At 55.2% G+C, this 27,129-nt stretch overlaps 2 protein-coding genes across 2 annotated transcripts in view; both read left to right on the top strand.

The window, feature by feature from the left end:
* The first annotated feature begins 314 nt into the window (after positions 1–314).
* ZBED1 (zinc finger BED-type containing 1) lies at positions 315–9,040 on the top strand. The gene is made up of 2 exons (XM_025435453.3): positions 315–456; positions 5,661–9,040. Exon 2 carries the CDS (start codon positions 5,714–5,716, stop codon positions 7,805–7,807), a length of 2,094 nt encoding a protein of 697 aa, XP_025291238.1. The 5' UTR covers positions 315–456; positions 5,661–5,713; the 3' UTR covers positions 7,808–9,040.
* The window catches only part of DHRSX (dehydrogenase/reductase X-linked), a 138,019-nt gene continuing 111,212 nt past the window's right edge, over positions 323–27,129 (top strand). Inside the window, exons 1-2 of the mRNA XM_025435467.3 lie at positions 323–456; positions 24,720–24,827. Coding sequence (XP_025291252.3) covers positions 348–456; positions 24,720–24,827 — 217 coding nt within the window. The 5' untranslated portion in view covers positions 323–347. The remainder of the gene's footprint in view (positions 457–24,719; positions 24,828–27,129) is intronic.

The following is a 27,129-nucleotide window of genomic DNA, read 5'->3' as shown; positions in this document are numbered from 1 at the left end:
GTTCCGGGGTCGGGGAGGGGTCCTCGGGCGGGTTTGTGGGGGATTGGGGCGGAGTGGGGTCGGGGCGGGGTCCCGGGGCGGGTTCCGGGTATCGGGGCGGCGCCGGGGCGGGGTCCGGGGTGGGTTCCGGGCGCGGGGCGGGGATCGGGGCGGGGATCGGGGCGGGGATCGGGGCGGGCCGGGGCGGGGTCCCGGGTGGGTTCCGGGCGCGGGGCGGGCGCGGAGGGCGGGCCGCGCGGGCGCGTTTCCGCCGGCCGGTGTGGCTCCGGGTCCCGGGGGCGGGCGGGCGGGCGGGTGTCGGCGGCGGCGGCGGCGGCGGGCGGCGCGGAGGCGGCGTCCGGGCAGCCATGTCGCCTTTGTCTGCGGCGCGGGCGGCCGTGCGGGTGTACGCGGCGGGCGCGGCGGTGGTGCTGGCGCAGCTGGTGCGGCGCTGCGTCGGGGGCTTCGCGGAGCCAGGTCAGCGGGGCGCGGGCGCGCGGGCGGCGGGTGGTGCTGCTGGCGGGGCCGGCGGGGCGGGGGCGGGGGCGGCGGGGCCGGGGGGGGGGCGCTCCTAGCTCGTGGGGGCGGGGGCGGGGGCGCTCCCAGCTCGGCGGGCCTGTGGGGGGGCGAGCGCACCCTGGCTGCTCGCCGCGCGCCCCCTCCCGGGCCCCGGCCGGGCCCGCGCGCCCCCCTCCGTCCCCCTCGCGCCGTCCCTCCCCCGACCTGGGGCCCGGGCGCGCGGCCGGGGCGCCCCCGTGTGCCCCGTTCCCCTGCGCCCGCGGGGAGCGGCCTTCCCGGAAGGCCTGGCCGTGGCCCCGGCGCCCTGGTGCTCGCGGGAGCTGCGGCTGCGGGGCCGGCTCGGTGCGCGGCGCGCGGGCGAGCGGGTGCGGAGCGGCCCGAGCCGGGGAGCCCCGGGGAGCCCCCTGCGAGCCCCCTGCGAGCCGGCGGGGACGCGCGCCCTGCGCTCCGCTCGCCCGGGCGCCGCGCTGCACCCCCGAGCCCCGGGGTCGCGGAAGCCGCAGCCTAAATGCCGGGGGGATCCTCGGGCGACGCACAAGTATCTTGCAAACAAAGTATCCGCTGCGGCCTGGAGCGGCGCTACATTGTAGCTACGGGCGCTTCGCCCGGGCCTGGGGGCACCCCGAGGGGCGCACCGCGACCCTCCTGGGCCGAGCGCACGCACTCCGCGCCTCGCTGCCAACTACGCTGGGCGCTTCAACAGCGCTGCTCCCAGCGGCCCACGGCGCTCCACGCTCCCTTTTCTTTCTTTTTCCATAAATACTGCAAGATTCTGTAAGTGCCTTTTTTTCTGCCTTACGGTTTTCCACTTTTTAAACATCTTATTTATGCATGAGAGAGACACAGAGAGAGGCAGAGACTCAGGCAGAGGGAGAAGCAGGCTCCCTGCGGGGAGCCCGATGCGGGACTCGATCCCGGGGCTCCTTCCTCGCCCTGCAGACGCTCAACCGCTGAGCCACCCAGGCGTCCCTTCCTAATGACTTCCTTAATCCCGTTCCCTTTCCTCTGGATTTCGTCATGGTAAGGAGTCAGCACCCGATGCTTACAACACCCAAGATTGTGCTCACGCACTGTGCACACGGGGGGTGATCCTCCTGCACAACAGTGGGCTTCTCCTAGCGAAGGTTTGGGGGTCCTCAAAAGTGATAAGCAGATGCTGCAGGGTGTGTGTCTCTGGGAAGTGGGTGCCCCCGGCCCCCGTGTTGTTTGAGCATCGGCTGCACTTGTGAATTCCTTCCTGTCTCTACCCACTGATGTGGGGCAGCGCACGGGGATCCTGGTGGGCCACGCTTTGCAGAACCTCAGCCCTGAGCCGCAGGAAGGTGTTTGTCCGTGAACCCCACCCTCCCAATCCTCCACCCCGGGGGAGAGGAATCTTGGTTTTACAGGACCTACGCTTTTACCTGTCTGATACCCTGCAATTCATTGCGGTTTTTGTTTCTTTTGACGTATTTACCCGCGTTAGAGCGCAACACAGGGCGAGGAAGGAGGCAGCAGGTATCCCGGAGGCCGGGGATCGACAAGGGAACGCGTGCGCCTTTCCAATCCGCTTGTGAACCGGGAGGCACGGGGGAAAGCCACTCCAAACTGTAGAGCGCCGTTCCTTACGTGTACCCATGCGATTTCCCTTGGACACGGGCTTGTCACCCGCCTAGGAGCCCGTTCGGGGCACGCCACGAAAGACGGGGCGAATCTGGGAGTGCGATTCAGAGTTGCGGGGTTGTCACTGCACCAGGACACCAAAACGGGCTTGTTTGGCAAACTTCTTTATGGCGTGTCTACATGGATGGCTTCTTCCTTTGTTCTTTTTAGTTCTTGATTAAAAATAATCGTGAAAACATTAGAATTCTCATGAAATCACGTGGCAGCCAGAGGAATCCTTGTGTGTGTGCCCAAAGACAATCCTTATAGATATAAAGATGAGTTTTTCCTTGTTGGTGCTACGCGAGCCTCGGCCTGTCTGTGGGGTTAGAAACGGTTTTAGATTCTGGTAGGAGAGCGTTTCTGTCATGTGTTTCCTGGAGGCCCCGTCGCAGTCGCTGTGCCTTTCAAAGCTTTTGTGATTTGCTCCACACTGGACGGTGGCATTTGAACTTTTTGCCCCTGGGACCTGGGGCCTCCAGCTAAACAGTCACAAAGACCCAGTTCCCATTTCCGGTTGGAAGTAGCTGGAAGTTTTCTTTTTCTTTACTTCCTCTTTTTTTTTTTTTTTTAATTTTGCGAGCACTGACAGAAAGAGGTCTGTCTTGCACCTTTTCTAAACGGGAATACGCGTGGCACGTGCGATGACTGGTGTCACTTAGATGGTCTGAAGGAAGGGAGAGGCGAGAGGTCCGCTGTCCTCGATGTGCACGTTTCCTGATTTCTTACGAGTTACCCCAAACCAGCTCATTACAGACTCAGGATTGATGGTCATGCCTTTGCAGACACGGTCTGATTCCCAGAACCTCTGTGTTCTGGAGACGGTATCCAGGCGGCCCTCGCAGACAGGTGCGTCCACTCACCGTAGCTTAGAATACGTGATTTAATTACCGCATCCGACATCCTGAGGTCGCCCGAAAAACTCAACCCGTGGGTGAGATCCTGCCGCAAGTTGTTGTTCTCTTGGGAGCGATACGTCTCGATGTATCAGAGCGTTTTGAAAAGGAGAGAAAGTCTCTTTGATGGGTTCTCGAGCGCAGTTCCCACATTGTACACATTTTTTATATGTTCCGCTGGAAGTAGGCGGGCATCCGGGTATGGAAAGTATGGTACCCGGGTGTGGTATACCTGCGGAGGCCGCATCCACCCCAAACCGTGTCAACCAGCCCGCGGACCGAGCTGTTTGGGAAGGCCTCCTGGTTTCCAGACGACAGGATTTTAAGACGCCTGTCCAGAGAAAGTGAATTCTTGTTGCTTCTGTGGACACGGTGGCTCCAGGCACATGAAACCCTGGGAGATCCCAGCTTCGTGATTTAGGGTTCCTTTCGCTTCAAAAAACAAAACAAAACAAAAAAAGGAGGATCCCAAACACTGTTAGTTTATGTAACTTTTACCTGCTAGAAATGAAACCAGAAATGTAAGACCTAGTTAAGAATATATTAAGAATCGCAGTGACAAGCCAGCTGCCTGTAAGTAGCAGTGACACGGTGCTTCGGGTGCAGAATAACGACGTCCTCCAAGACGGAGGGCAGGCTAGTGATCGCGGCGTCCCCGCCCCCGTGTTGCCTGTTAGCAGGCGTCTCGAGCTCCGGGATGCGGGGAAGGCGGCGAGTTCTCTGTGCTGTTGCTTGCACCTCCCCTGGGATGCACTGTGTGGGTGGCTGTGTGGGAAGAAATCTGGCTGTTCTTGCTGGAAAAGGCAGGACTGCGCAGGATCCTGGGGGGGGGGGGGAGACGGTCCCCCAGGGGTGCCTGGACCGCCTGCCTGCATGAGCTGTGAGAGTCTATCTTGAAGAAGCCTTTGCTGGCGACTGTGACCGAAGCCATGGTGGGCCGAGCGGTACGGATGGTGGCGGAAGGTGCCTTATGCAGCCTTACAGGGGCTCCTCTGCTCATCGCCTCCTTTCCTGGGGGGCCCCGGAGATTGAGACGTAACTGTTTGCACCCGAGGAGAGGAAACCCAATTGGAAGGCCCAGCGGGGGCGCCTCCATGAGAACCCGCTTGGCTGGGGATTCCTTGTGCTTGGTGCGCAGTGCTTAGCTGGGGTTTCGTGACGTGGTTTGGCTAAGTTGATGATACTTATCAGAAGCAGGATAATAGGGCCGTAGGAAGACCTGATACGGGTAGATGGTGTCGCCGGAGTAGGATGTACCGGCCCCTACTCCACACCCAGGGCGAGGCGCCGTGGGTTCCTCCCACGGTTCCTCCCGACTGGGCCGCAGAGCGTGCAGCCTGGGGGTTCTTCCGTCCAGCCCAGGTTCCACAAAGCCCCATTCATCAGACCTGTTGTGACATCTTCCTGGAAGGCCTCAAGCAGGCCGGGGTGGCAGGGTGTGGCCGTCCCCGGGGACGTGGAGGGTGCGGGGGCATTTTGGGCAAGACGTTGACGCTCAGTACCTTTTATGAGTTTTACCCTTGTCCTAGGACTGCCCTGGATCCGCCTTACGCTAAGTCCCAATGGCTTAAAATGGGAGAACTTCATCCTTTCCAGAAAGTCATCCTCTCCCAGTTCTGGAGAGCGGAGTCTGAGACCCACATTGCTGTGTGAGGCTCCAGGGGACGTTCCTTCCCACTTCTTTCAGCTTCTGGGGGCGGGGAGGGGGGGGCGCTCCTGGCTTGTGGCCCGCGTCCGTCCCACGATCTTGTAATTTCTCGTTTAATCACATCTGGGTCCTGTTTTGAATAAGGTTCGGTTCACAGGTTCTGGGAGTACCTGAATTCTGCTGGGTGGGGGGGAGCACCATGCAATCCCCTGGAGACGTCGGCATTTCGCTCTGAACAGATTCCCAACGCTCGGAAAAATGCCTGGTTGGTGCAGGCTGTTCTCTAACCGCCCACCCCGTCCCAGGGTTAAAAAGTTACAGACTTAACAGACACCTTTGAACAGAACCCAGCTGCCGATTTGGGTGTCTCTGCCCTGTCTGGCGGCTCTGAGGGACCCGACATGGGGGCATCAGGGACAACAGGACCCCCCTACCCCGCCGTCCGCCCGGGGGGGCCGGCTCCTTGGTTGTCAGAGCCTCCCTTCCGAGAGCCTGGTGATGCCGGAACCCGTGCACGGCAAATACATATTTGTGCACGCACGTGTGGTTGCCCACGCTGGGCATTTTGAGAAGCTCCGGGGATCAAGATGTCCATTCCTGCCCCGCTAACGTTACCGATGACGGATGTGCCAAAGATAAAAGGAGAACATGCCATGTTCAAAAAGGCGTCGTTTCAAAACATTAAAATTCGGAAAAAAAAAAAAAAAAAAAACCAAACCCAAAAACGTTGCAGTGCCTCTTAGCCAACCCAAAGACTGCTCTGTCCAAATTAAAATCTTGCTTTTTGCTTCCTGGATACCCCTGCCTGCCGAACCTCGGGCGCTTTGCAAAAGCCACGCGCACCCGGAAAGGCGGCCCCGTCTGTGGCCCGCGGCTTGGAGACAGAGCTGCCTCGGCGTGGCGTGCGCTCGCTCTTCGCAGGGCGGCCCCCGTGCCTGGGTCCCTTCTCACGCTGTGTTTGTCTTGCTGCTTCTCAGCAGGTGCGCAGGAATGAGTGGAGGCCCCGCAGGCGGGCCGCGGCGGAGAAGCCATGGAGGCGAAAGGCCTGGACCCGTCCCAGACAGACCTCAAGTTAGTGGCTCACCCGCGCGCCAAGAGCAAAGTGTGGAAGTACTTTGGCTTCGACACGAACGCGGAGGGATGCATCCTGCAGTGGAAGAAGATCTACTGCCGCATCTGCATGGCCCAGATCGCCTACTCGGGCAACACCTCCAACCTCTCCTACCACCTGGAGAAGAATCACCCCGACGAGTTCTGTGAGTTTGTCAAGAGCAACACGGAGCAGATGCGCGAGGCCTTTGCCACCGCCTTCTCCAAGCTGAAGCCCGAGGCCTCGCAGCTGACCCCGCCGGACTCGCTCGCCACCAAAGCCGGCCACGGCCACGAGAGCAAGCGGCAGCAGGAGCTCACGGCCGCCGTCATCGGGCTCATCTGCGAGGGCCTGTACCCCGCGTCCATCGTGGACGAGCCGACGTTTAAGGTGCTGCTGAAGACCGCCGACCCCAGGTACGAGATGCCCAGCAGGAAGTACCTGTGCAGCAAGGCCATCCCCGAGAAGTACGGCGCCGTCCGCGAGGCCGTCCTCAAGGAGCTCGGCGATGCGTCCTGGTGCGGCATCTCCACCGACATGTGGAGGAGCGACAACCAGAACCGTGCCTATGTCACGCTGGCCGCGCACTTCCTGGGCGGCGGGGCCCCCGGCTGCCTGTCCGTGGGGTCCCGCTGCCTGAAGACGTTCGAGGTCCCGGAGGACAACACCGCGGAGTCCATCACCAGGGTCCTGTACGAGGCCTTCATCGAATGGGGCATCAGCGCCAAGGTGTTCGGGGCCACCACGGACTGCGGCAAGGACATCGTGAAGGCGTGCTCCCTGCTGGACATCTCGGTGCAGATGCCCTGCCTGGGGCACACGTTCAACGCCGGCATCCAGCAGGCCCTGCAGCTGCCCAAGCTGGCCGGGCTGCTCGCCCGCTGCCGCAAGCTGGTGGAGTACTTCCAGCAGTCCACGGTGGCCATGTACATGCTCTACGAGAAGCAGAAGCAGCAGAACATGGCGCACTGCATGCTGGTGAGCAACCGCGTGGCCTGGTGGGGCAGCACGCTGGCCATGCTGCAGCGCCTCAAGGAGCAGCAGTTTGTCATCGCCGGCGTGCTGGTGGAGGACAGCAACAATCACCACCTCATGCTGGAGACCGCCGAGTGGGCCACCATCGAGGGGCTGGTGGACCTGCTGCAGCCGTTCAAGCAGGTGGCGGAGATGCTGTCCGCCTCCAAGTACCCCACCATCAGCATGGTGAAGCCGCTGCTGCACATGCTGCTCAACACCACCCTCAACATCAAGGAGACGGACTGCAAGGAGGTGAGCATGGCCAAGGAGGTGATCGCCAAGGAGCTGTCCAAGACCTACCAGGAGACCCCGGAGATTGACATGTTCCTGAACGTGGCCACCTTCCTGGACCCCCGCTACAAGCGCCTGCCCTTCCTGTCCGCCTTCGAGCGGCAGCAGGTGGAGAACAGGGTGGTGGAGGAGGCCAAGGGCCTGCTGGACAAGGTCAAGGATGGCGGCTACCGGCCGGCGGCCACTGCCGAGGACAAGATGTACGCGCTGCCCGAGGAGCCGCCCGTGAAGAAGCTGGTGCTGGCGTCCACGCCGCCGCCCACCAGCGTCATCAACAGCATGCTGGCCGAGATCTTCTGCCAGACGGGGGGCGTGGAGGACCAGGAGGAGTGGCACGCACAGGTGGTCGAGGAGCTTAGCAACTTCAAGTCCCAGAAGGTGCTGGGTCTCAACGAGGACCCGCTCAAGTGGTGGTCCGACCGCCTGGCGCTCTTCCCCGTGCTGCCCAAGGTCTTACAGAAGTACTGGTGCGTGGCGGCCACCCGCGTCTTCCCCGAGCGGCTCTTCGGCTCCTCCGCCAACGTGGTCAGCGCCAAGAGGAACCGGCTGGCCCCGGCGCACGTGGACGAGCAGATCTTCCTGTACGAGAATGCGCGCACCGGGGCCGAGGCCGAGCCGGAGGACGAGGACGAGGGCGAGTGGGGCCTGGACCATGAGCAGGTGTTCCCCCTTGGGGATGCTGTGCACGCTGGCTTCTTCGGCATCAGGGACAGCGGCTTTGTGTAGCTGCCGGTGGGTGGACAGGTGGTCACCACGGCGCTGGCCGCTCCGCTGTAAATACCAAGCGCGCGGGGGTGGCCGTGCTGGCGGGAAAAACGTGGGCTACGCACCTTTCCTCTGAGAGCCCCCTCGCATCCCAGCCAAAGCGTAGGGATGCGCTGGGAAGGTTCCAGAAGCCCCTTTACGCACCTGCTGGCTGCCGGTTGCAGATGATAGCTCCCAGAGCAGTGCAGCCAGGAGGGAGGGACAGTGAAGGGAGGGACGGAGGGAGGGAGGCCCCTTCGCTTCCCAGATAAGGAATTCCACCCCCCAGGACCAGGTCCTGTTCTCCGCGGGAGGGCTAGCTGTAAACCCAGCTGGGAAAATTAAAAAAAAAAAAAAAAAAAACTCCCACGTCCTTCCAGCCCAGAGGCTGTCAGCAGGCCTTTGCACACCTGTCGCACTCGTGCGCTCCCGTTTACTGTCCAGTCCAGGTGGGTGCGGCTGGGGGACACTGTCTGCAGCCCACGTGCCCCGCGAGGAAGACACAGCAGCTTCAGGTTTGGTGCAAAGCGTGAAAAGGGAACACGGGGCGAAGCCGTGCCAAAAACGAGCAGGAGAAAGGCGTGGGGCGCGCCTCGTCTTCCGCCCTGGCCCTCGCTGCCATTCGCTCTGTGCATGTGGTCCCGCGAGCCCGAGGCACCTGGGTCCTGAGCGTGCTCGTGTGTCCCCGGAGCTTCGGAGGGTCCTCCCTTTCCCCAGGATGAGAGTGGAGACCCTCCTGCCCGCCCTCGGAAACCCTGGTTTTCAAAATTACCAGGGACCGGAATGTGCCCAGGGTGATTGCACTTCTCCCTTGGGGGGCAGGGTGGGGGGTCGAGGGACTCTTGCATTGTGTCTTTTTAACTCTGTGCTGCGAGGGCCGCTGATTTATTTTTTTTAAAACATGGACAACGGGACGCTTTTGCCTTGATGACTACATCCAGGAACCTGGAGCCGCCGGGCACGACGCGCGCGGGCAGCACCTGCGGGCATCCCGGACATTGAGGGAGGCGGATGCGGCCGTGTCCTGCGGAGGTGACCCCCCGCGGGGCCCCTACCAGGAACGAGACTTGGTCCCGACGACACCGACTGGGTAGGAGGTTTCCTCACGGGATGTGCTTTTTTTGTTGTTTTTTTGTTTTGTTTTGTTCTGTTTCCTATTTAACGCTTTCGAATTTGACTCTTGTTCAATAAACCCGAGAAGCCAGCGGGCTCCTACTTATTTGTGTGATGTGTGTTCATTGGGATGGAAGCCCTCCAGGCGCACGGAGGCTGTTGTGGCTTCCCTGAAAGACGTTCTAGGCCGCGAGGAGAGTCCCTGCCCGGGACGAAGGGTACGTATGGCCCCTTCTGGAGACCTGTGCACCCCTAAACGCAGCGGAATAAAGCCGCCCCTTGGTGACGTGCCGGCCGGGAGCAGGCCTCTCGCGGTTTCCTTCACTGGCTGGTCTTCGCAGGCCAGTGGTCTTGGAAGCCAGGGCCTCTCGGAGCGGTGAGCAGACACCTGTGGGGAGGGGAGGACCTGGTGCTGGTGCCACGGGGACGCAGGCGACGCGCGGGGTTCCCCGGGGAGTGTGTGTAGGGCCGTGTCATGGTGACGCAGCTGGTGCGTGGGATTCCCCGGGAACATGTGAGTGCCCGTGCCATGGTGACGCAGCTGATGCGCGGGGTTCCCCGTGGAGCGCGTGTACCCGTGTGTCACAGTGACGCAGCTGGTGTGTGGGGTTCCCCGTGGAGCGCGTGTACTCCCGTGTCACGGTGACGCAGCCCGTGGGCGGGGTTCCCTGGAGAACACGTGAGCACTCGTGCCATGGTGACACGGTGATGCGTGAGGGTCCTCGTGTAGCATGTGTATGCCCATGTGGTGACAAAGCCGGTGCGTGGGGTTCCCCGAGAACACGTGAGCGCCCATGCCATGGTGACGCAGCCCGTGGGCAGGGTTCCCTGGAGAACACGTGAGTGCCTGTGCCATGGTGAGGCAGGTGATGCGTGGGGTTCCCCGTGGAGCGCGCATACGCCCGTGTCACATGATGTAGCCAGTGTGTGGGGTTCCCCGAGAACACGTGAGCGCCCATGCCATGGTGACGCAGCCTGTGCGCGGGGTTCCCTGGAGAACACGTGAGCGCTTGTGTCAGGCGGCGCAGCCAGTAGGCAGGGTTCCCCGGGGAACACGTGACCACTCACGTCACGGTGATGCAACACCAGTGCGGGGTTCTCGAGAACACGTATGCGCTGGAGCCACGGTGGCGCAACCAGTGGGCGGGGTTCCCCAGAGAACACGTGAGTATCCATGTCATGGTGACGCAGGTGATGCGCTGGGTTCCCTGGAGCATGTGTGCGCGGGAGCCATGGTGAGGCAGCCGGTGGGCAGGGTTCCCCAGAGAACACGTGAGTATCCACGTCATGGTGACGCAGGTGATGTGCGGGTTCCCTGGAGCACGTGTGCGCTGGAGCCACGGTGACGCAGCCCATGCACGGGGTTCCCCATGGTGGAGCATGTGTGCACCTCTGTCAGGTGACGCAGCCGGTGGGAGGGGTTCCCCGGAGAACACGTAACCGCCTGTGTCACGGTGACGCAGTCCCAGTGCGGGGTTCCCTAGAGAACACGTATGTGCTGGAGCCACGTATGTGATGCAGCCCGAGTGTGGAGGTCCCTGGAGAACCCGTGAGCACAGGGGTCAGGGTGACGCAGCCGATGCGCACGGGCCGACCTGTGGGGTTCCCCGTGGAGCACGTGTGGGCCGTGGCATGGTGATGCAGGTGATGCGTGGCGTTCCCTGTGGAGCGCGTGTGCGCCCATGTCATGGTGACGCAGCCGCTGTGTGGGGTTCCCCAAGAACACGTGAGCGCCTGTGGCATGGTGACAGGTGATGCCTGGGGTCCCCTGTGGAGCGCGTGTGCGCCGGAGCCATGGTAACATAGCTGGTGGGCGGGGTTCCCCGGAGGACACGTGAGCGCCCGCCTCAGGGTGACGCAGGTGATGTGCGGGGTTTCCTGGAGCACGTGTGCGCCGGATCCGTAACGCAGCCCGTGGGCGGGGTTGGTTCCCCAGAGAACACGTGAATCCCCGCGTCAGGGGTCAGGGTGACGCAGCCGATGCACACGGGGTGACCCGTGGGGTTCCCGTGGAGCACATGCGGGCCGTGCCACGGTGAGGCGGCTGGTGCGCAGGGTTCCCTGGACAGCACATGTGCGCCCTTGCCTGGTGCACACCTGTGCATGCGCTTCCCTGGGCACACGGACCCCGGCCTGCACGCATCCCCGTGCTCACACTCTGCTTCTACGCACAAGTGTGCGTCTCTGGCTGTTACGCTCACATCTGACTCTAAAGCCCTAAGTCTGAGCTGCGGTTGATTTCATTATATCTATTTTCTGGACAGAAGGGTTATCCAGGGGGTGCTCTCCCGGTCGGTTCTGGGGCGCCATGGATGCGGATCCCGCTCAGTGCGGTTCTATGTGGGAGCCGCTCGCAGGAGCCAGCGCTGTAGCGGGACACGCTGTCCCCGACCAAGGAAGTACCTGTGTCCTCGTGGAGCACGCGGTCCCCGAGGCCATCGTCCCACTGGGCTGTGGCCCTGCACGTGTGACGCAGCGTGGGCGCACAGGACACCTCGAGGCTCCCATCTGCCCTGCGGTCTTGCATGAGCCCTGCGGTCGCCGCTTAGGCCGTGTGCACACGGGGAACCCTTGTAGGGACACCCACAGCATCCTTTAGGCGCGCACGCCCTGGCTGCCTTCCCGACCTTGACGGCGGCTCCTTCCTTGTGCGCTCGTCTGGATCCCGGGGTTTGCCCTGTTTCTTTCCAGCCCGGCCGGGTCATTTGCGGGTTATGCGGTTCTGTATTGCATTTGCCCAGCGAGGCGGGCCGCACCACGTGTCCGTGAGGTCAGGCCGCGGGGTGACCGCCCTGGGAGCGCACGGCCCTACCCGCTCAGGCATGAGAAGGAACAGGGGCATCCCTGGGGTTCTCACGTCACCTCCTGAGTCTCTGCAGGAGCTCAGGCCATCTGCACGCACCCTGGACACCACAGCTGGATTCTTAACTTGGGGCATGCGCATTCCGGGGGGTGGACAGAGGTAGGAGGACATGCACTTGCTTGTTTAGCGTGTGCCAGTGCTGTTCTGACACTTTCCATCTTGTGGTGTCGGGGTCTCCAAACTGGCCCCCTTGGCCGCATCCTCCTGAGCTTTGCTGGCTTCCTTGGTGGCACTCTGCACGTGCAAGGCCTCCCGCCTTTCCTTTGCGTGGCCACCGCAGTTCCGATGAAGCCCACCATCCTCTCCTCAGGGGTCCCGAGGCGTGCACACCAGCCCCATCGTGTTAGCCCCTGACATAATCCTGTGCCCACACCCCACTTTCCCAGGACGTGACTGCAGCCGCCGTGCGGTACAAGAGCCCTGCTTGACGGAAATACAGACCCAGTATCCCTTCTAGGGACCCCTGATTCCGAAGCTGCGTGGTCTGTGGGTTCCCCAGGTGCCCACCAGTACCCTGTAGTCTGCTTTTCCAGGGTTGGGGGGCTTTGTGCGGCCCCTTTGTTGGGGATGTTGGCCTTGGTTATTCTGGAAAGATTCTCCTAATATCCGCCCGGTGTTTTGACCCCGGTCACAGGCAAGCCTTGGTGGCAAGGTGGTCGCAAGTCCCACCTCCTGATTCCAGAGCAGTTTGTCTGGCGTCTCCATTGTCCCAGACATGCTGGATTCTCCCAGTGACATGGGACGAGGCATGCGCATCGCAGCTGGCAGCTGGCACGTGCTGGAGGAGCGCTTGCTTCAGGAGGCCCTTCCTTGGGGCAAAGGGCCAGGGCGTTCTCCGTTGGAGCGATGCAGCCCTGAGGCCTCTGCGCCTGTCTCCAAAGTGAGGCGGTTCCCAAGAGCGCTGATCACGGGGTTCCAGGCACCAGCGCTTCTCGTCTCAGACGGTGGCAGTTCTGGGACATGGTACTTGATGGGTACTGCGTGCCCATCCATCTATCCATGTATCTGTCCATCCATCCATCCATCCATCCATCCATCCATCCATCCACCCATCTGCATGCCCATCTATCTCTCCATCCATGCATCCATCCACCCACCCACCCACGCATCTATATATCTATCCATCCGTTCACCTATCTACATGCCCATCCATCCACCCATGTGTCCATCCATCCATCCATCCATCCATCCATCCATCCATCCATCAATCCATTTATCCATTGATTGATCTATCCATCCATCCACCCATCTACATGCCCATCCATCCATCCTATACTTTTATGGTTAAGCTGAAGGTGCATTGAGTGACTTTTATTCTCCCTTCATGACATTTAACGAGTTGATGACACTTCCTTATAGGACACCCGTCACTGATTGACGCGTCATGGATTTACAGTTTTGCCCACTTTCTAAGTCATACCAGAAGGACCCGTGTGATTCCTATGGTGCAGCGTCCCCAGGTCATGGGGAACCTTGGAGGACTGGACCTTTTGTATTTCTGTCCCAGGGGAGTTGGGTAGAGCATCAGCCTGCACTCGGTGTCCAGTCCCCTGCGTCCTCGGCTGACATGGCTCCCACCCCTTCACACACTTGGCCAGGGAGATAGATAGGACATTTTTCATAGGGTCAGGTCACCAGACTGTGAAGTCAGCTGCCAGCAGGGGACGCTAAGGCAGGGCCCTGTTGGCGACGGGCAGCATGGCTGTAGGCCTGCCTTGGGACCACACAGCCCGGGCAGGGGTTCTGCAGCGGGACACACATGGGGAGTTCCAGGCAGGGCAAAGACACCCAGGTGCAGGCATCTAAGCCAGCAACAGGCTGCCTGGCGGGTGTCTGGCACGAAGGACGCCCCGTTGGAGGGGCCAGTGCTGGTCTGAGAACCAGGAGCTCCAATGTCCAAGGGCAGGAGATGGTGAACACGTGGGCTCCCGCAGCGACGGCGCATTCTCCCCCTTCTTCCATGTTTTTGGGTGCTTTTCAGACCATCAACTGATTCAGCAGGGCCCACCCACACTGCAGGAGCCCCTGGGCTTTACTCAGTGCCCCGAATTGGGTGCTCATCTCTTCCAGGAACACTCTCGCAGACAGACACACCCAGGAGGAAGGTGTAACCAGCCCTCTAGGCTTCCCTCCACCCAGTCGGCTTGACACGGCTGATGATCCCTCACATGAACTGGTGGCTCCCACGAGTGACTGGAGTGAAGACGCTGGGCCAGGTCTTGACTGTCACATCCCCAGGAACCACACCGCTTTCCCAGGGTGCTCACAGTTTGTTTTCCAGCCCACAGGAGGGGTGGAGCTCATAACCCCTTGCACAAGGGTGCTCCTCGGAAATCCCAGCAATACGCCTGTAAAGCGCCCTCTGTGTTTTCTACATGGGGTGTTTCTGGGACCGCCGGGGCTCCTCCCCAGACAGCTATGTCCTTGGGTGTTGGCTCTTCCTGAACACCACATCTGGCATCTTCTTTTCTTTACTATTATTATTTAATTTTATTTTTTTATTTTTATTTTTATTTTTTTTAAATTTATTTATTTATGATACACACAGAGAGAGAGAGAGGCAGAGACACAGGCAGAGGGAGAAGCAGGCTCCATGCACCGGGAGCCCGACGTGGGACTCGATCCCGGGACTCCAGGATCACGCCCTGGGCCAAAGGCAGGCGCCAAACCGCTGCGCCACCCAGGGATCCCTAATTTTATTTTTTAAAGAACAACTTTAGGTGCACCCTATAACAAAAATACCCAGCATGCAAATAAATGTGTCCAGCAGCAACATTGTGGGGAACACACAGAAATTTCCCATGTACCCCTGTGACCACACACATGCACAGCCTCCCCCGTGTTCATCCCAGCCCCACAAATGGTTGATTTTCTATAATTGATGAACCCACACCAACCCCATCATCCTCATACAGATGCATTCTTTATGTTAGCGCTTCTTCTTGGGAGTTGTGCATTCTATGAGTTTGCACGTCGCCAGTGACACATGTGCAGTTATAGTGCCATGTAGACTATCATCCATTCATCCCTCCATTTATCCATCCATCCATCCATCATCCTTCCATCCCCTCATCCACCCACATGTCCATCTATGCATCCATCTATCCATCTATCCATGCATCCATGCATCCATCCATCCATCCATGCATCCATGCATCCATCCATCCATCCATCCATGCATCCATCATCTATCCATCCATCCATCCATCCATCCCCTCCCTCATCCACCCACATGTTCATCTATGCATCCATCTATCCATCTATCCATCTATCCATGCATCCATCCATCCATCCATCCATGCATCCATCATTCATCCATCCATCCATCCATCCATCCCCTCATCCACCCACATGTCCATCTATGCATCCATCTATCCATCTATCCATGCATCCATGCATCCATCCATCCATGCATCCATCATCCATCCATCCATCCATCCATCCCCTCATCCACCCACACGTCCATGTATCCATCCATCTTTCACTTCTCAGTATGTGTTTCGGGTAGCTTCCTGGCTTCTCACAGCTCCATAGCTCGTTTCTATTTAGCACTGAGTAATATTCCCCGGCCCAGATGGACCGCACTTGATGCATCCGTCCACCTGCTAAAGGTCACCTTGGTCGCTTTCATAATCTTTTCAAGGAAGGCAGACTGTGCCCTAATCCTTTTGGGGTCGGAACATGGACAAGGCAGTTTTCCGACCATATTGTCTGAGGCCACTTCTGGGGCCCGCTGGGTCTCTGAGATGCGTCCCTGGTCACCTGACCACAGGGAGCCCCTGTTTCAAGCCCGGGGCCCAGAGCAGCTTCCCTGCATCCAGATGGGCATTTGGAGGAAGCACATAGCTTGTAGGACCGCATGGTGCACATGAGATTCCACCAAGAGCCTGGGAATGGGGAGGGCTGGCCCAGGATGGAAGGAATTCCAGCCGTGCGCCCTGCCCTCCCCATCTCGTCATGTCACCCCACGTCTGTGATGCACAAGGGGCGGTGGGGCGGTGTGGTCCATCCTCGGTTGCTTGGAGCTGCCATCTGCAGGGTGACGTGTGCCGCTCCCGTACATGTCGGTCTGCCGGCAGCGGTCACGGGTGTTAGTGGCGGCAGCAACTGCGGGATGGCAGGCTCATGACCACACAAGGGGAGCTTGTTGGGGTGAATAGGGCCCGGTGGCCGGCTCCTGTGCGTCCTGCCCTTCTGCCCCTGAAGGCACCGTGGCACCTTCTCCTGGCATCTGTGCCAGCTTACCACATTGTGCAGACACACTGGGCTGAACTGGGCGCCCGGGCCTCCAGTCACAAGGACGAGCCACCGTGTGGACAATGGCACCATGTTGGCGCCTCCTCCATGCTTTTCTTTGGCCCAGCTGGCTGCCCCCTGCCCGGGTCCCTGCCACCTCTGTCGCTGACCTCGGGCCTCACGTCACCTCCACATTCAACGAGGAGGTCCTGCCTTTCCAAGGAACCTGCCACGTGCAGGGCGTTAGGCACCATGGCCCCGTCCGTCTTGCTTCCCTCCAAGCGCGTTTTTGGGGTGGCCGCTCTCTCTGGTCCTCCTGTTGCGCGTGCTTCATGCAGTGGCCTCACTCAGGAAGGCCCTCGCTCACCGAGCAGACTCCACGCTTCGGGGTGGTTGGTGTCGGCCCCTTCGTTGAGCAGCACGATGTGTATTTTGTGACGGTTAATTTTACGTGTCCCCTACGCTGGGCTGTGCATGCAGACCTGTGGTCCAGCGCTCGTTTAGGTGTCGTAGGGACGTATTTCTACACGAGGCAAACATTACAACCAGTAGCCTTTGAATCAAGCAGGTGACTCTGTGTAGAGTGGGTGGGCCTTGTCCAATCAGTCGACAGCTTCGTGAGAAAACAGACTGCCCTCCCCCTTGCTGGTGGAGGTGATTTTTTTTTTTCCTTTTTTGATGTTGCTTTGACGCTTTTTATCTCCTCATAACCCGAATTCCTTCCCCACATCATCCTACATCACGTAGTAATTGCTATCTTATCTTTTCCCCTTGGATCGTTTCTCTGTGGTTTATTGGAATCCAAGCCTACGGGGGTGGAAAATACTTGGGTTTGTCTGGATGGTTCTTTTCTTGATGGTGACATTATCACCAGCCTTCCTTCCTTCCTTCCTTCCTTCCTTCCTTCCTTCCTTCCTTCCTTCCTTCCTTCCTTCCTTCCTTCCTTCCCATTCATTTAGTTAAGGGAGAGGGAGACTGAGGAAGTCTTCAAGCAGACCCTGCTAACTGCAGAGCCTCATGCAATGCTTGATCCCCTGGCCCTGAGATCCCGACCTGAGCTTCCAGTTCATTCCTTTTCTAGCAATGCATATGACCCTATTATGGGATATGCCCCCCCACACCCCGTAGTGTTACTGGGCTTAGTTGGCATGACATCCTGCACGTCAAACGGCAGAGCTGCTTGTGTAGAATTTCAGAAAGGTCACGGGCATGTTTTCAACGTGGTGGTTGCTTTGTTTTCCCTCCACTGAGATTTTCTTAGAAATGGAATCGTGTCCTAAGTGGTCTTGGGGACCCTGACTTCTGTCCCTGAGCATCATGTGTTCGTGGTCTGTGCACACGGTAGCAGGTGTCCGAGCTCCGTTCCTTTTCATGGCTGAGTAATAGTCCATCCGTGGATCCGTTGGTCCACTTGGGTTGTTTCCATGGCTACTGTGAATAACGCTGTTCTGAGCCCTGCTGCACACACACGTACATGCTTCCGCCTCTCCTGGGTAGATGGGTACCGAGGAGCGGGACCGCCGGACCGCGTGGTTTCTCCTTCACGTTCCAGGATGCCCGTGGCATTTTAGGTTCCCACCAGCCACGCGCGACAATCCGCATTTCCCTCCATCCTTGGCAACTAGTGGGCGCGAAGCGAGATCCCACTCCCGTTTTGGTTTGCGTGTCCCGAGAGGCGGACGGTGCAGGGCATCCTTTCAGGTGCTTGCGTCACAGAGCTCCATTCTCACGTCCCAGCGGGGAATAGGAACGCATTATTTGATGGCCAAGGACGGAATGCACCAGAGACCGCCTGGCGGCCACATGGAGCAGCAGTGTGTGCACAGCCCTCAGCATTTGGGGAAAGGACTGAGACGTGCATTTACCAGCAGCTCCGACGTGAGCCGTAAAACACACTGGCATTTCCAACACAACCGGGCAGAAGCCAAGATGGCAAAGACTTCCCTGTTGTTAAATTTGCCTTTTTTTTTTTCTTTTTTAAAGCGGATTATATGACGTGGCTCGAGATTATTAGACTTCTTATGTCTGTCCTTGCAAATCCCCGTAGTTCACACGCAATTGCAAAGAAGAATATAGAGAAACCTCGCGGACACTTTACCTGCTTCCCCCCTCCCCTTGCCAAACTGTAGTGCGCGACCCCAACGCACGTGTCAGCGGGCGTGCGAGGCATCGCTCTTCTACCCACACCTCGCCGTTTTCTCAGGTACCCACCCGTGCGTTGCCGGGGTTCGCGGCCTGGGATCTCCTTGCACGTACAGGGTGGTGCCTCCCTCATCACGGTCAAGATGCAAAGCGTGTTTCCCGCCTCGGGCTTCCCACCTGCATGCATCCCTCACCCCCGGCAAACCGCTCGTCTGTTCTGCGCTTCCACGGCGCCGTCGCTTCAGGACTGCCACAGAAACGGCCTCGCACGCCATGCAACCCTTTTCAAATTGCCTTTTTTTTTTTTCTCTCCCCCCCTCGGTCTCCAAACTGGGCATAATTTCCTGGAGGGTCCTTCCCAGACGTCACTAGGACAGTAAGGCTTTCTTTTGGAAGAGCACCTGTAACAACTCTTGCACGCGACGACATTCCCACTGAAGACCTGTGTCTTCTCAGCGAGGCTGGCAGCTCCTGGGTGAAAAAGACACAGCCTTGGTGCACACGTCTCCGTGCAACCCTGCACTTTTTTTTTTTTTTTTTTTTTTGCAGGACCAGGTGTTCCAGGGGAGGAAGAGCCGGCATTTGTCATTGATCGGCACCAATAACTCGCTTCCCTTTGCTCGTGTTTAATTCTAGATGTGAGTTTCTTTTTAATTTATTTTTATTTTTTATTATTTTTATTTTTTATCATTATTATTTTTTTGAGTTTCAACACTGCTTTAGGCGTGAATGTTTAGCTCAGTATCTGGGACCCCTCGTTCCTTTTCTTTGTCTCTTCTCGGTGGGAAGGAGACGACATGCTCCTGTTGCTTCACGAGGACCCCGTCCGTCATGGACGAACAAAGCATCCTTTATCCTGTACCTGGCAGCCCCTCGTGTGCCTTCTGATATTACCCGACGCACTTTCGATTCTGCAGAATTAAACCTTTTTTTTTTTACATGCTCAGTGTGACCTGACATTTCCCTGCACAAATTCTGTGAGCTCCCTAGAAAAGGCATTGTCGCTGAGCGGTCACCCACTAATAGCCGCCACCGCGTTCCCGTCGGTTTCTATCATCGGGTGTTTAAATATTTCAAAAGTTTAAATATTTGAATCGTTTAAACAATATTTTAAACATTTCAGGTGTCTGAATATTTAAGTAAAATAATATTTTAAACATTTCAAATATTCGAATATTCAAGTTAATATTTTAAACATTTCAAATATCTGAATATTTAACTTAATATTTTAAACACAAGTATCTGAATATGTGAATTATTTAAATAATATTAAAATATTTCGGGTATCTGAATATATGATAATTTAAAGAATATTTTAAACACTTCAAGTATCTGAATATGTGAATTACTTAAAGAATATTTTAAATATTTCAAGTATCTGAATACATTAATTACTCAAACAATATTTTAAACATTTAAGATATCTGAATATTTGTATAAAATAATATCTTAGACATTTCAAGTATTTGAATATTCAAGTTAAATAATATTTTAAACATTTCAAATATTTGAATATTCAAGTTAAACAATATTTTAAACATTTCAAGTATCTGAATATTTAACTTCATATTTTAAACACTTCAAGTATCTGAATATGTAAATTACTTAGAGCATTTTGAATATTTCAAGTATCTGAATAAATTAATTACTGAAACACTATTTTAAATATTTCATATATCTGAATATTTACATAAAATAATATCTTAAACATTTCAAATATTTGCATATTTAAGTTAAATAATATTTTAAACATTTCAAATATTTGAATATTCAAATTAAACAATATTTTAAACATTTCAAGTATCTGAATAATTAAATTACTTAAAGAATTTTGAAATATTTCAAGTATCTGGATATGTAAGTTATTTAAACAATATTCAAATATTTCAATCATCTGACTATGTGAATCATTCAAACAATATTTTAAACACTTCAGGTATCTGAATATGCAAATCATTTAAACAATATTTTAAATATTTCAAATATTTGAAAATGTAAATGATTCAAGTAATCATTGAATCTTTCAAATATTTGAATATTTAAATTGTTCAAATATTTGAAAATTTAAATTCCTTAAATAATCATTGAATCTTTCAAATATTTGAATATTTAAATCCCTCAAATGGTTGGATATTTAGATTAAATTTCGAATATTTGAACATATAAAGTATTCAATAATTTGCATACATAAATTATCTAAATACTATTTTTAAACATTTCAAATCTTTAAGTATTTGATCCCTGTCTTACTTCCTGTGCTGTGGTCCGCGAGCTGAGGTTGCCGAGAGCTGTCATTTTATTGCTTCCCTAGATGTTGGCCCTCACGGAGGCATGAGGTCAACCCTGGACATTTCAGTTCTTAAAAAAGCATAATGACCCACGAGGGCTCTAAACATAGTCCGGGCTCTGGACGGGAGCTCTTTCTCAGGACGGCCTGCACACTTCGTGCCTTTGCGAAGCAAATAGGCTTTGGAGGTGCTGGTTGCTTTCCTTGTGCTTTGAGTTGTGCGGTGGCCCCCAGAACAAATCAGGGGTGCGCCGTTGGACGTGAGGCTGCCGAGCGGGGTGGTTTGGGGATGAAAGCAGCACGTTGTCCCCGAGCGGCCTCACGGTGCGTGTGTAGCAGCTGCTGACCTGGTGCTGGCTGGTTGGTGGAGGTCAGGTTACAGCCAGCATGTCCCGAGCGCTCCCTCCTACCCGTCGTTGGTGAGCTGGCCTGTGGGACTTGGTGGCGGAACCAAGATAAAGGAAGGACGCGGGCGTGCAGAACAGAGGGTGGCGTGCAAGGTGATGCACGGTGATCCCCGGTTTGCAGCCGGGTTTGGGAGGCGGGGCGGGTGGGGAAGCATAGAAGGCGTCTGGGCTGCAACTGAGCTGCGTCCGGGAGATAAAATGAATGGGGAGAGTGGCCTAGGGAGCCCCTCTAGTCAGGCTGGTGTGCCCTTGCACAGATGTGTGTGTGCATTTGCACCAATTTCTGGGGTTTCAGTTGTGCCTCCCTCCCTCTCAAAAAAGATATGTTGAAGCCTTGGCCCTGGTACTTGTGAAGGGGGTCTTACTGGGAAATAGGTGCTCTGCAGATGGTCGAGATAATGTGAGGTCATGAGGGTGGGCCCTGATCCCATAGGACTGGGGTCCTAATAAGAAGAGGGGCGAGGGCACAAATATGCACGTGGATGACCACGTGAGGACACGGGGAGAACATGGAGTCTGCTCACCAAGGAGAGAGGCCTCACGAGGAACCAGCCTCAGCTTGTCCATCCATCCACCTGTCCACCAACCAGTCATCTATCTCTGCATCCATCGATTCTGTTTATCGAGCTATCCATCTGTCTATCCATCCATCATATCTATATCTACCTATCTCTCTCTCTATTTCTCTACCTAATCTATCTATCCATCCATCATCTCTGTCAATCTATCCATTTTATCCATTCTATCTATCAATCATCTATCAATCAATCATCTGTGTACGTATGTTTGTATGTATCTACCCATCTATCTCCTTGGGTAGTGGCCTCCATGGCTTGCTTGTTCAGTGCACGTGGCAAATTCTGGGATGCGGACACAGCAGGTGCACACCCCAGCTTTGAGGGGGGCGGGACCCCCGGCGGGTCAGCCTCTCTTCCTCCCCTGCGACGGCCTTGCCTGATGCAGCCTGGGGGCCGGCCTCTGTGGGACACACGTCAGGCGTGCATTTCAGCGCACGCGTGTGCAAACTATACTTCAGTATCTGTACATCGAAGCCGCTGTGTGCAGGCTGAGCAATCAAGAGCAAAGCCTTTACATTTGCATCCCCGTTATGGGGTGTCCACGGGGCTCTGCAGCGCCGTCTGCTTCTAAAAAATAAATCCTACGTGCGAACCAGTCGGGATTTGGAAGGAATTGAAAGCAGCTCCTGTAGAGCGGGTCCCGGAGGAGGTGGGATGCGCGTTGCAGAACATGAAGTTGACTGCATTGATCGGGAAAGCATGGCGGGCGCACGGATGGGGGACACATTTGTGTTTGCAGGAGGTGGGCATGTAGCAGGTCCACGGGGATGGGGTCTGCTTTGCACATAGGGTTGAGCCCCGACACCTCGATGGGGAGGGAGCCCCGCAGGCGGTAACTGTGGTGCTATCTTTCCTGCCCGTCGGGCCACGCGGCCCCCAATCTCGTTTCCAAATGCTTCCTGGGCTTCCGTCTTCTTGCACCTGCTGTGCATCCTCCCTTGCACCTGAAGGATGTTCACACGCCTCGCCCGCTGCACGCCGCTCAGGTAGTCACCTCCTGCCTCCGCTCTGGCTGCTGCAACTTCCCTCCATCGTGCACGCCTGTCCTTGGCCCCCTCCAGAGCAGCAGCTCCTGTGTGCTTCCTCGTGAGCCCTCGCAGGCCTGCCCCGGAACCGGCCTGGATGCAACCGCCAATGGCAGTGCGCAGGACCGTGCAGCAGCGCAGCCCCGGATGGCGGGGGCTTGCGTGCGTGCTCACCTGCTCCGCGGACCCGTTGTTGGACAATGTGCATTGCAGGGGTTGCCACGGGGCAATGAGAGACACGGTCACTCTCCTTCCTGGGGCTCGCGCACGCCTCTCCAGCCCCGCAGATGTCCCCCTGGCAGCTTGAAGGCCATGCCATCTGGCTCCCTGACCCCGATGTGTGTGTGAGGTCGGCTTTGTGCGGGAGCCGGGGCCCCGGTTGCACTGCCCCACGCCCCTGCCTGGCGAATGTCCCCCAAAAGCGCATGTCTAGGACCATTGATGCATGAGTGTTGTTTCCAGCTGCGGTTAGGCCAATCAAGGCTGCTGACTGTTCCCTGAGTGACTGTGGACACCAAGGATGGGCTAGGACACCCCACAGCGTGGATGTGTTGTAGGCTGTTCATCCATGGCCCTACATGCAGGGACGTGGCTGTAGTGAGAAACGTGGGCTCCATGATGGCAGCCCACCTTGCATATCCAGGGCACATTCCTGGAAATGGTTTTGTGGCATCAACAGATAAATGTGTTTCAAATTGCACTAGATAGGGACGCCTGCGTGGCTCAGCGGTTGAGCGTCTGCCTTTGGCTCAGGGCATGATCCCGGGTCCGCGGATCAAGTCCCACATGGGGCTCCCTGCATGGAGCTTGCTTCCCCCTCTGCCTGTGTCTCTGCCTCTCTCTCTGTCTCTCATGAATAAATAAATAAAATCTTTAAAAAAAGTTGCACTAGATGTTACCCGAGGACACCCCCCCACACACCCACATGGACTTTTCTTTGCATTCCCACGCACAGTATACATGAGTGTCTGCTTGCCAGCACCATGTCAGAGAAGTGTAGCATCAAAGTGTTTGCACTTTTGCCAGTCAGATGGCATCTTGGTGAGTTTTCGTGAACATGTCTCTTATGGGGTAAAAACTCACACTTCTTTGTAGGACCATTTTGTATGTTTTCATATACAGAGTTATGTTTGCCCTTCTTTATAGAGTGTTTTTTTTTCTTGATTTGTAAGAACTCTTTACATATCGGGAAAAAAGCCATTTGCATGTGATAAGAGTTGCGATTTTTAAATGGCTTATCACTTATTTCTAGCTTTGCTTTTGGTGTGCTTTTTTTTTTTTCTTTCATTTTCATAGTGAAATTTGTCTGCTTATTCTTCTCAACTTTGACCTGTAGTTATGAAGGCATTTCATATTCTGAGGTTAAAGATAAACGTGTTCATGTTTTTCTTCCCCCTGCTACGTTCATTGTGTAACTTCTTCGCCTTGGTTAATTTTGATGGGTACTATATGAGGTATGGATCTAATTTTGCCTTTTTTCCCAAATGTCTATTTATGTGTCTCAACACCGTTGATTGAAAAGTCCATCTTTGGGGCACCTGGGTGGCTCAGTTGGTTAACCGTCGTCCGACTCTTGGTTCTGGCTCAGGTTGTGATGTGAAGGTCCTGAGATCGAGCCCACGTTGGTTTCCACCCTCAGCATGGAGTCTGCTTGAGAGTCTGTCTCCCTGTCTGTCTGCCCCCCCCCACCCCGCTTGTGCTCTGTCGCTCGCTCTCTCTCTCAAATAAAGACATAAATCTTAAAAATAAAATTAAGTAAAGATTTTCATCTTTGTCACCTTTATCAAATGCTCAGTCTCCCGGGGCTGGCCAGTTCCTAGAGATACTAAGCGCTTCGCCCGGGAGCACGCCTCTCACATGCCAACCAGCCAGTTCAGAGCCCTCACCCCACCAGGTCCGGGACCACACACTTGGCCTCTGTCCACCCAAATCACCGCAACGCCAGGGACGCACAAGTAGGGACGGGCCCCCGTGACCCAGAATCTACTGAAATTATTCACACCAGCTCATCCTAAACCTGCCGAGCCTGCTTACCTCACCCATTTCTTCCCACGGTAAAGACTCTTGTCCACGTCTGCCTGTCCTCCAGTCCACGAGGACTCGGACCACAGTCCACGAGGACTCGGACCACAGTTACCGACTCTCAACTCCCGTTTTCCGTCGTGTGTTCTCACGTGATGAATTCTTCCAAACGTGTACTCTGCTTTTAAAACTCTGACTTATTTCTTCTTCTTCTTCTATAGTTCTGGCCCCACAACCGGAACGTGTTGCTATAGTGACCGGAGGCACGGATGGAATCGGCTATTCCACTGCGAAGCATCTGGCGAGACTGGGCATGCATGTGATCCTAGGTGATAATCGTATTTTTGGTTAATGGAAGATACCCAGTTATATCCGTGTGCAAACAGCGATTTGCTTAGGGGTAAAACAGATCTGGGAAACACCTAAGGATGTCCTTATAAGGACTCCAGCCCTACTGAGTGACAACCCACCTTAATGACCTCATTTTACCATAATCACCCGTTTAGAGACCCCCTTCCAAATGAGGTCACGTTGTGAGGACCTAGGGATCTGGGCTTCAACATACGAATTTGCAGAAGATGCACCATAGCCCACAGTAGACTCTGAGCACGTGTCAACGTATTGGCTTCCTCGGCAGCTGTATCCTATTGACACTACATGTTCCATTCTTCTGTTTGAAACTCTGTCTGGTCCTTATCCTGGCATCAAACTCTTCTTTGAAAACAAAGGGATTGGGATCCCTGGGTGGCGCAGCGGTTTGGCGCCTGCCTTTGGCCCAGGGCGTGATTCTGGAGACCCAGGATCGAATCCCACATCGGGCTCCCGGTGCATGAGGCCTGCTTCTCCCTCTGCCTGTATCTCTGCCTCTCTCTCTCTCTCTCTCTCTCTGTGACTATCATAAAAAAAAAGAAAAAAGAAAACAAAGGGATTTTCTTTGCCCGGGGAAAACAGACAGCTCAAATCAACCCATTCTACTTTTGTTAGTTTTCCTGGTGCATTGGGGGTAGAATTTTTAATCAGCTAGCAAAAATGATACGGTGCACATCACCTTTGGGGAAAAAAAAAATACACACACACAAAGCAATTCATGCTAATTATGTCCCCTATTGACATCATTTGCATTCAGTTAATATCTTTCATGGTGTCCGTTTTTACAGAAATCATATTATATGTCTGGTTTTAGGGTGTGACGGATTGCTTTCACTTCAGAGTTTCTAAATAATGTTGTGTGTGGTCCTTATTCATTAATGATTTATTTATTCCTTTCTCTCTTTTTTTCCTTCAACTTTTGCCTGCCATCATTTATTGAAGGATAATTTCAGTTAAGAAGTGATCGTTGGGGCTGGGTATTTAGACATGAATGTGTTCTACTCTTTCCTGTCTCTTGACGAGCGCGGTACACAGCCAGGTTTCCCCTTTCCTGGTGCTTGGGCCCCTTTGGCGTCTACTGATGCCTAAACACACAAACCAAAATCCATAATATTGTAAACCAAATGGGGCAGCCCGGGTGGCTCAGCGGTTTAGCACCACCTTTGGCCCAGGCCGTGATTCCGGGGTCACGGGATCAAGTCCCATGTCGGGCTCCCTTCATGGAGCCTGCTTCTTCCTCTGCCTGTGTCTCTGCCTCTCTCTCTCTCTCTCTGTCTCTCATGAATAAATAAATGAAATCTTTAAAAAACATACTGTAAACCAAATGGTATTGAGATGCAGGTAGAAAAATAGATAAGAACACAAACCTGCCACGAAATCACAGACTTTATATCTTTATACGACAAATAACAGGACCTACTGGTGGGCTCAGTAACTCCTACTGATTGGAAGCTGTGATGATCCTAAACTTTATTTTGAGACGGCTTCAACCCCTGAACTAAGGTCTGCAAACATCTCTGGTTTGTGTCGGTGGCCAAGTCACAGACCCCGCCCATACTTCTGAGTGTTGTCCACAGTCCATTGGGGGTCGGCCACCATGATGGTATTGGTTGTTGGTGTTGAAACTCACAGACCCCCAGAATTCCATGGTGGGAGGCTTTTGGGGGGCTCTTAACCCAGATGGGGAGCCCCCAGGTCTAGCCATTGTGACCTTCTGTTGTCCTCGGAAGGGTATGCTCAGCTGGTCCTTCAGTCTCATAATCAAATGGGCTCATACTTCTAACTTTGAGCTTTCTTTTTTCACTTTTGCAAAACATGACTCCACAATTTAAAAATTTTGTATCACATGACCCTTGCCCTATGTCATTTTTCTGAAAAAGCAAGTTTCTTACAGTGATTCCTCCCTGATGGACCCATTTAGGCATTTTTCTCTCATAAGCCATGGGGGTCTGCAGAATGATGCACATTCAAGCACATTCAAGCTTTGGGAGGGGTTGATAACTTCCTGGTCGACCTCACTGTTCTTTTTCCTCACCAGTATTTTTTTCTTCAGGAATGTGTCCTAGTTCCATTGTCTGAATTGATGTGGAAATGATAAAATGGTTTTTGACAAGTCCTTGCGAGGACAGTCTTTACCAATGTCCGTATCCACCCCCCTAGATGAACAGGAGTTGTTGGCAGGTGCGGGGGTCCTGCAGGACAGGAGACCCATCTGAGTGTGCTCTTCCAGAGCTCCCCTTCAACTGTAGCATCCCCATGATA

The sequence above is a fragment of the Canis lupus genome, chromosome X (assembly GCF_003254725.2).
Source record: "Canis lupus dingo isolate Sandy chromosome X, ASM325472v2, whole genome shotgun sequence".
In the NCBI taxonomy this organism is placed as follows: domain Eukaryota; kingdom Metazoa; phylum Chordata; class Mammalia; order Carnivora; family Canidae; genus Canis; species Canis lupus.
The sequence above is the reverse complement of the archived record's forward strand: the minus strand, read 5'-3'. Positions and strand labels throughout refer to the sequence as shown.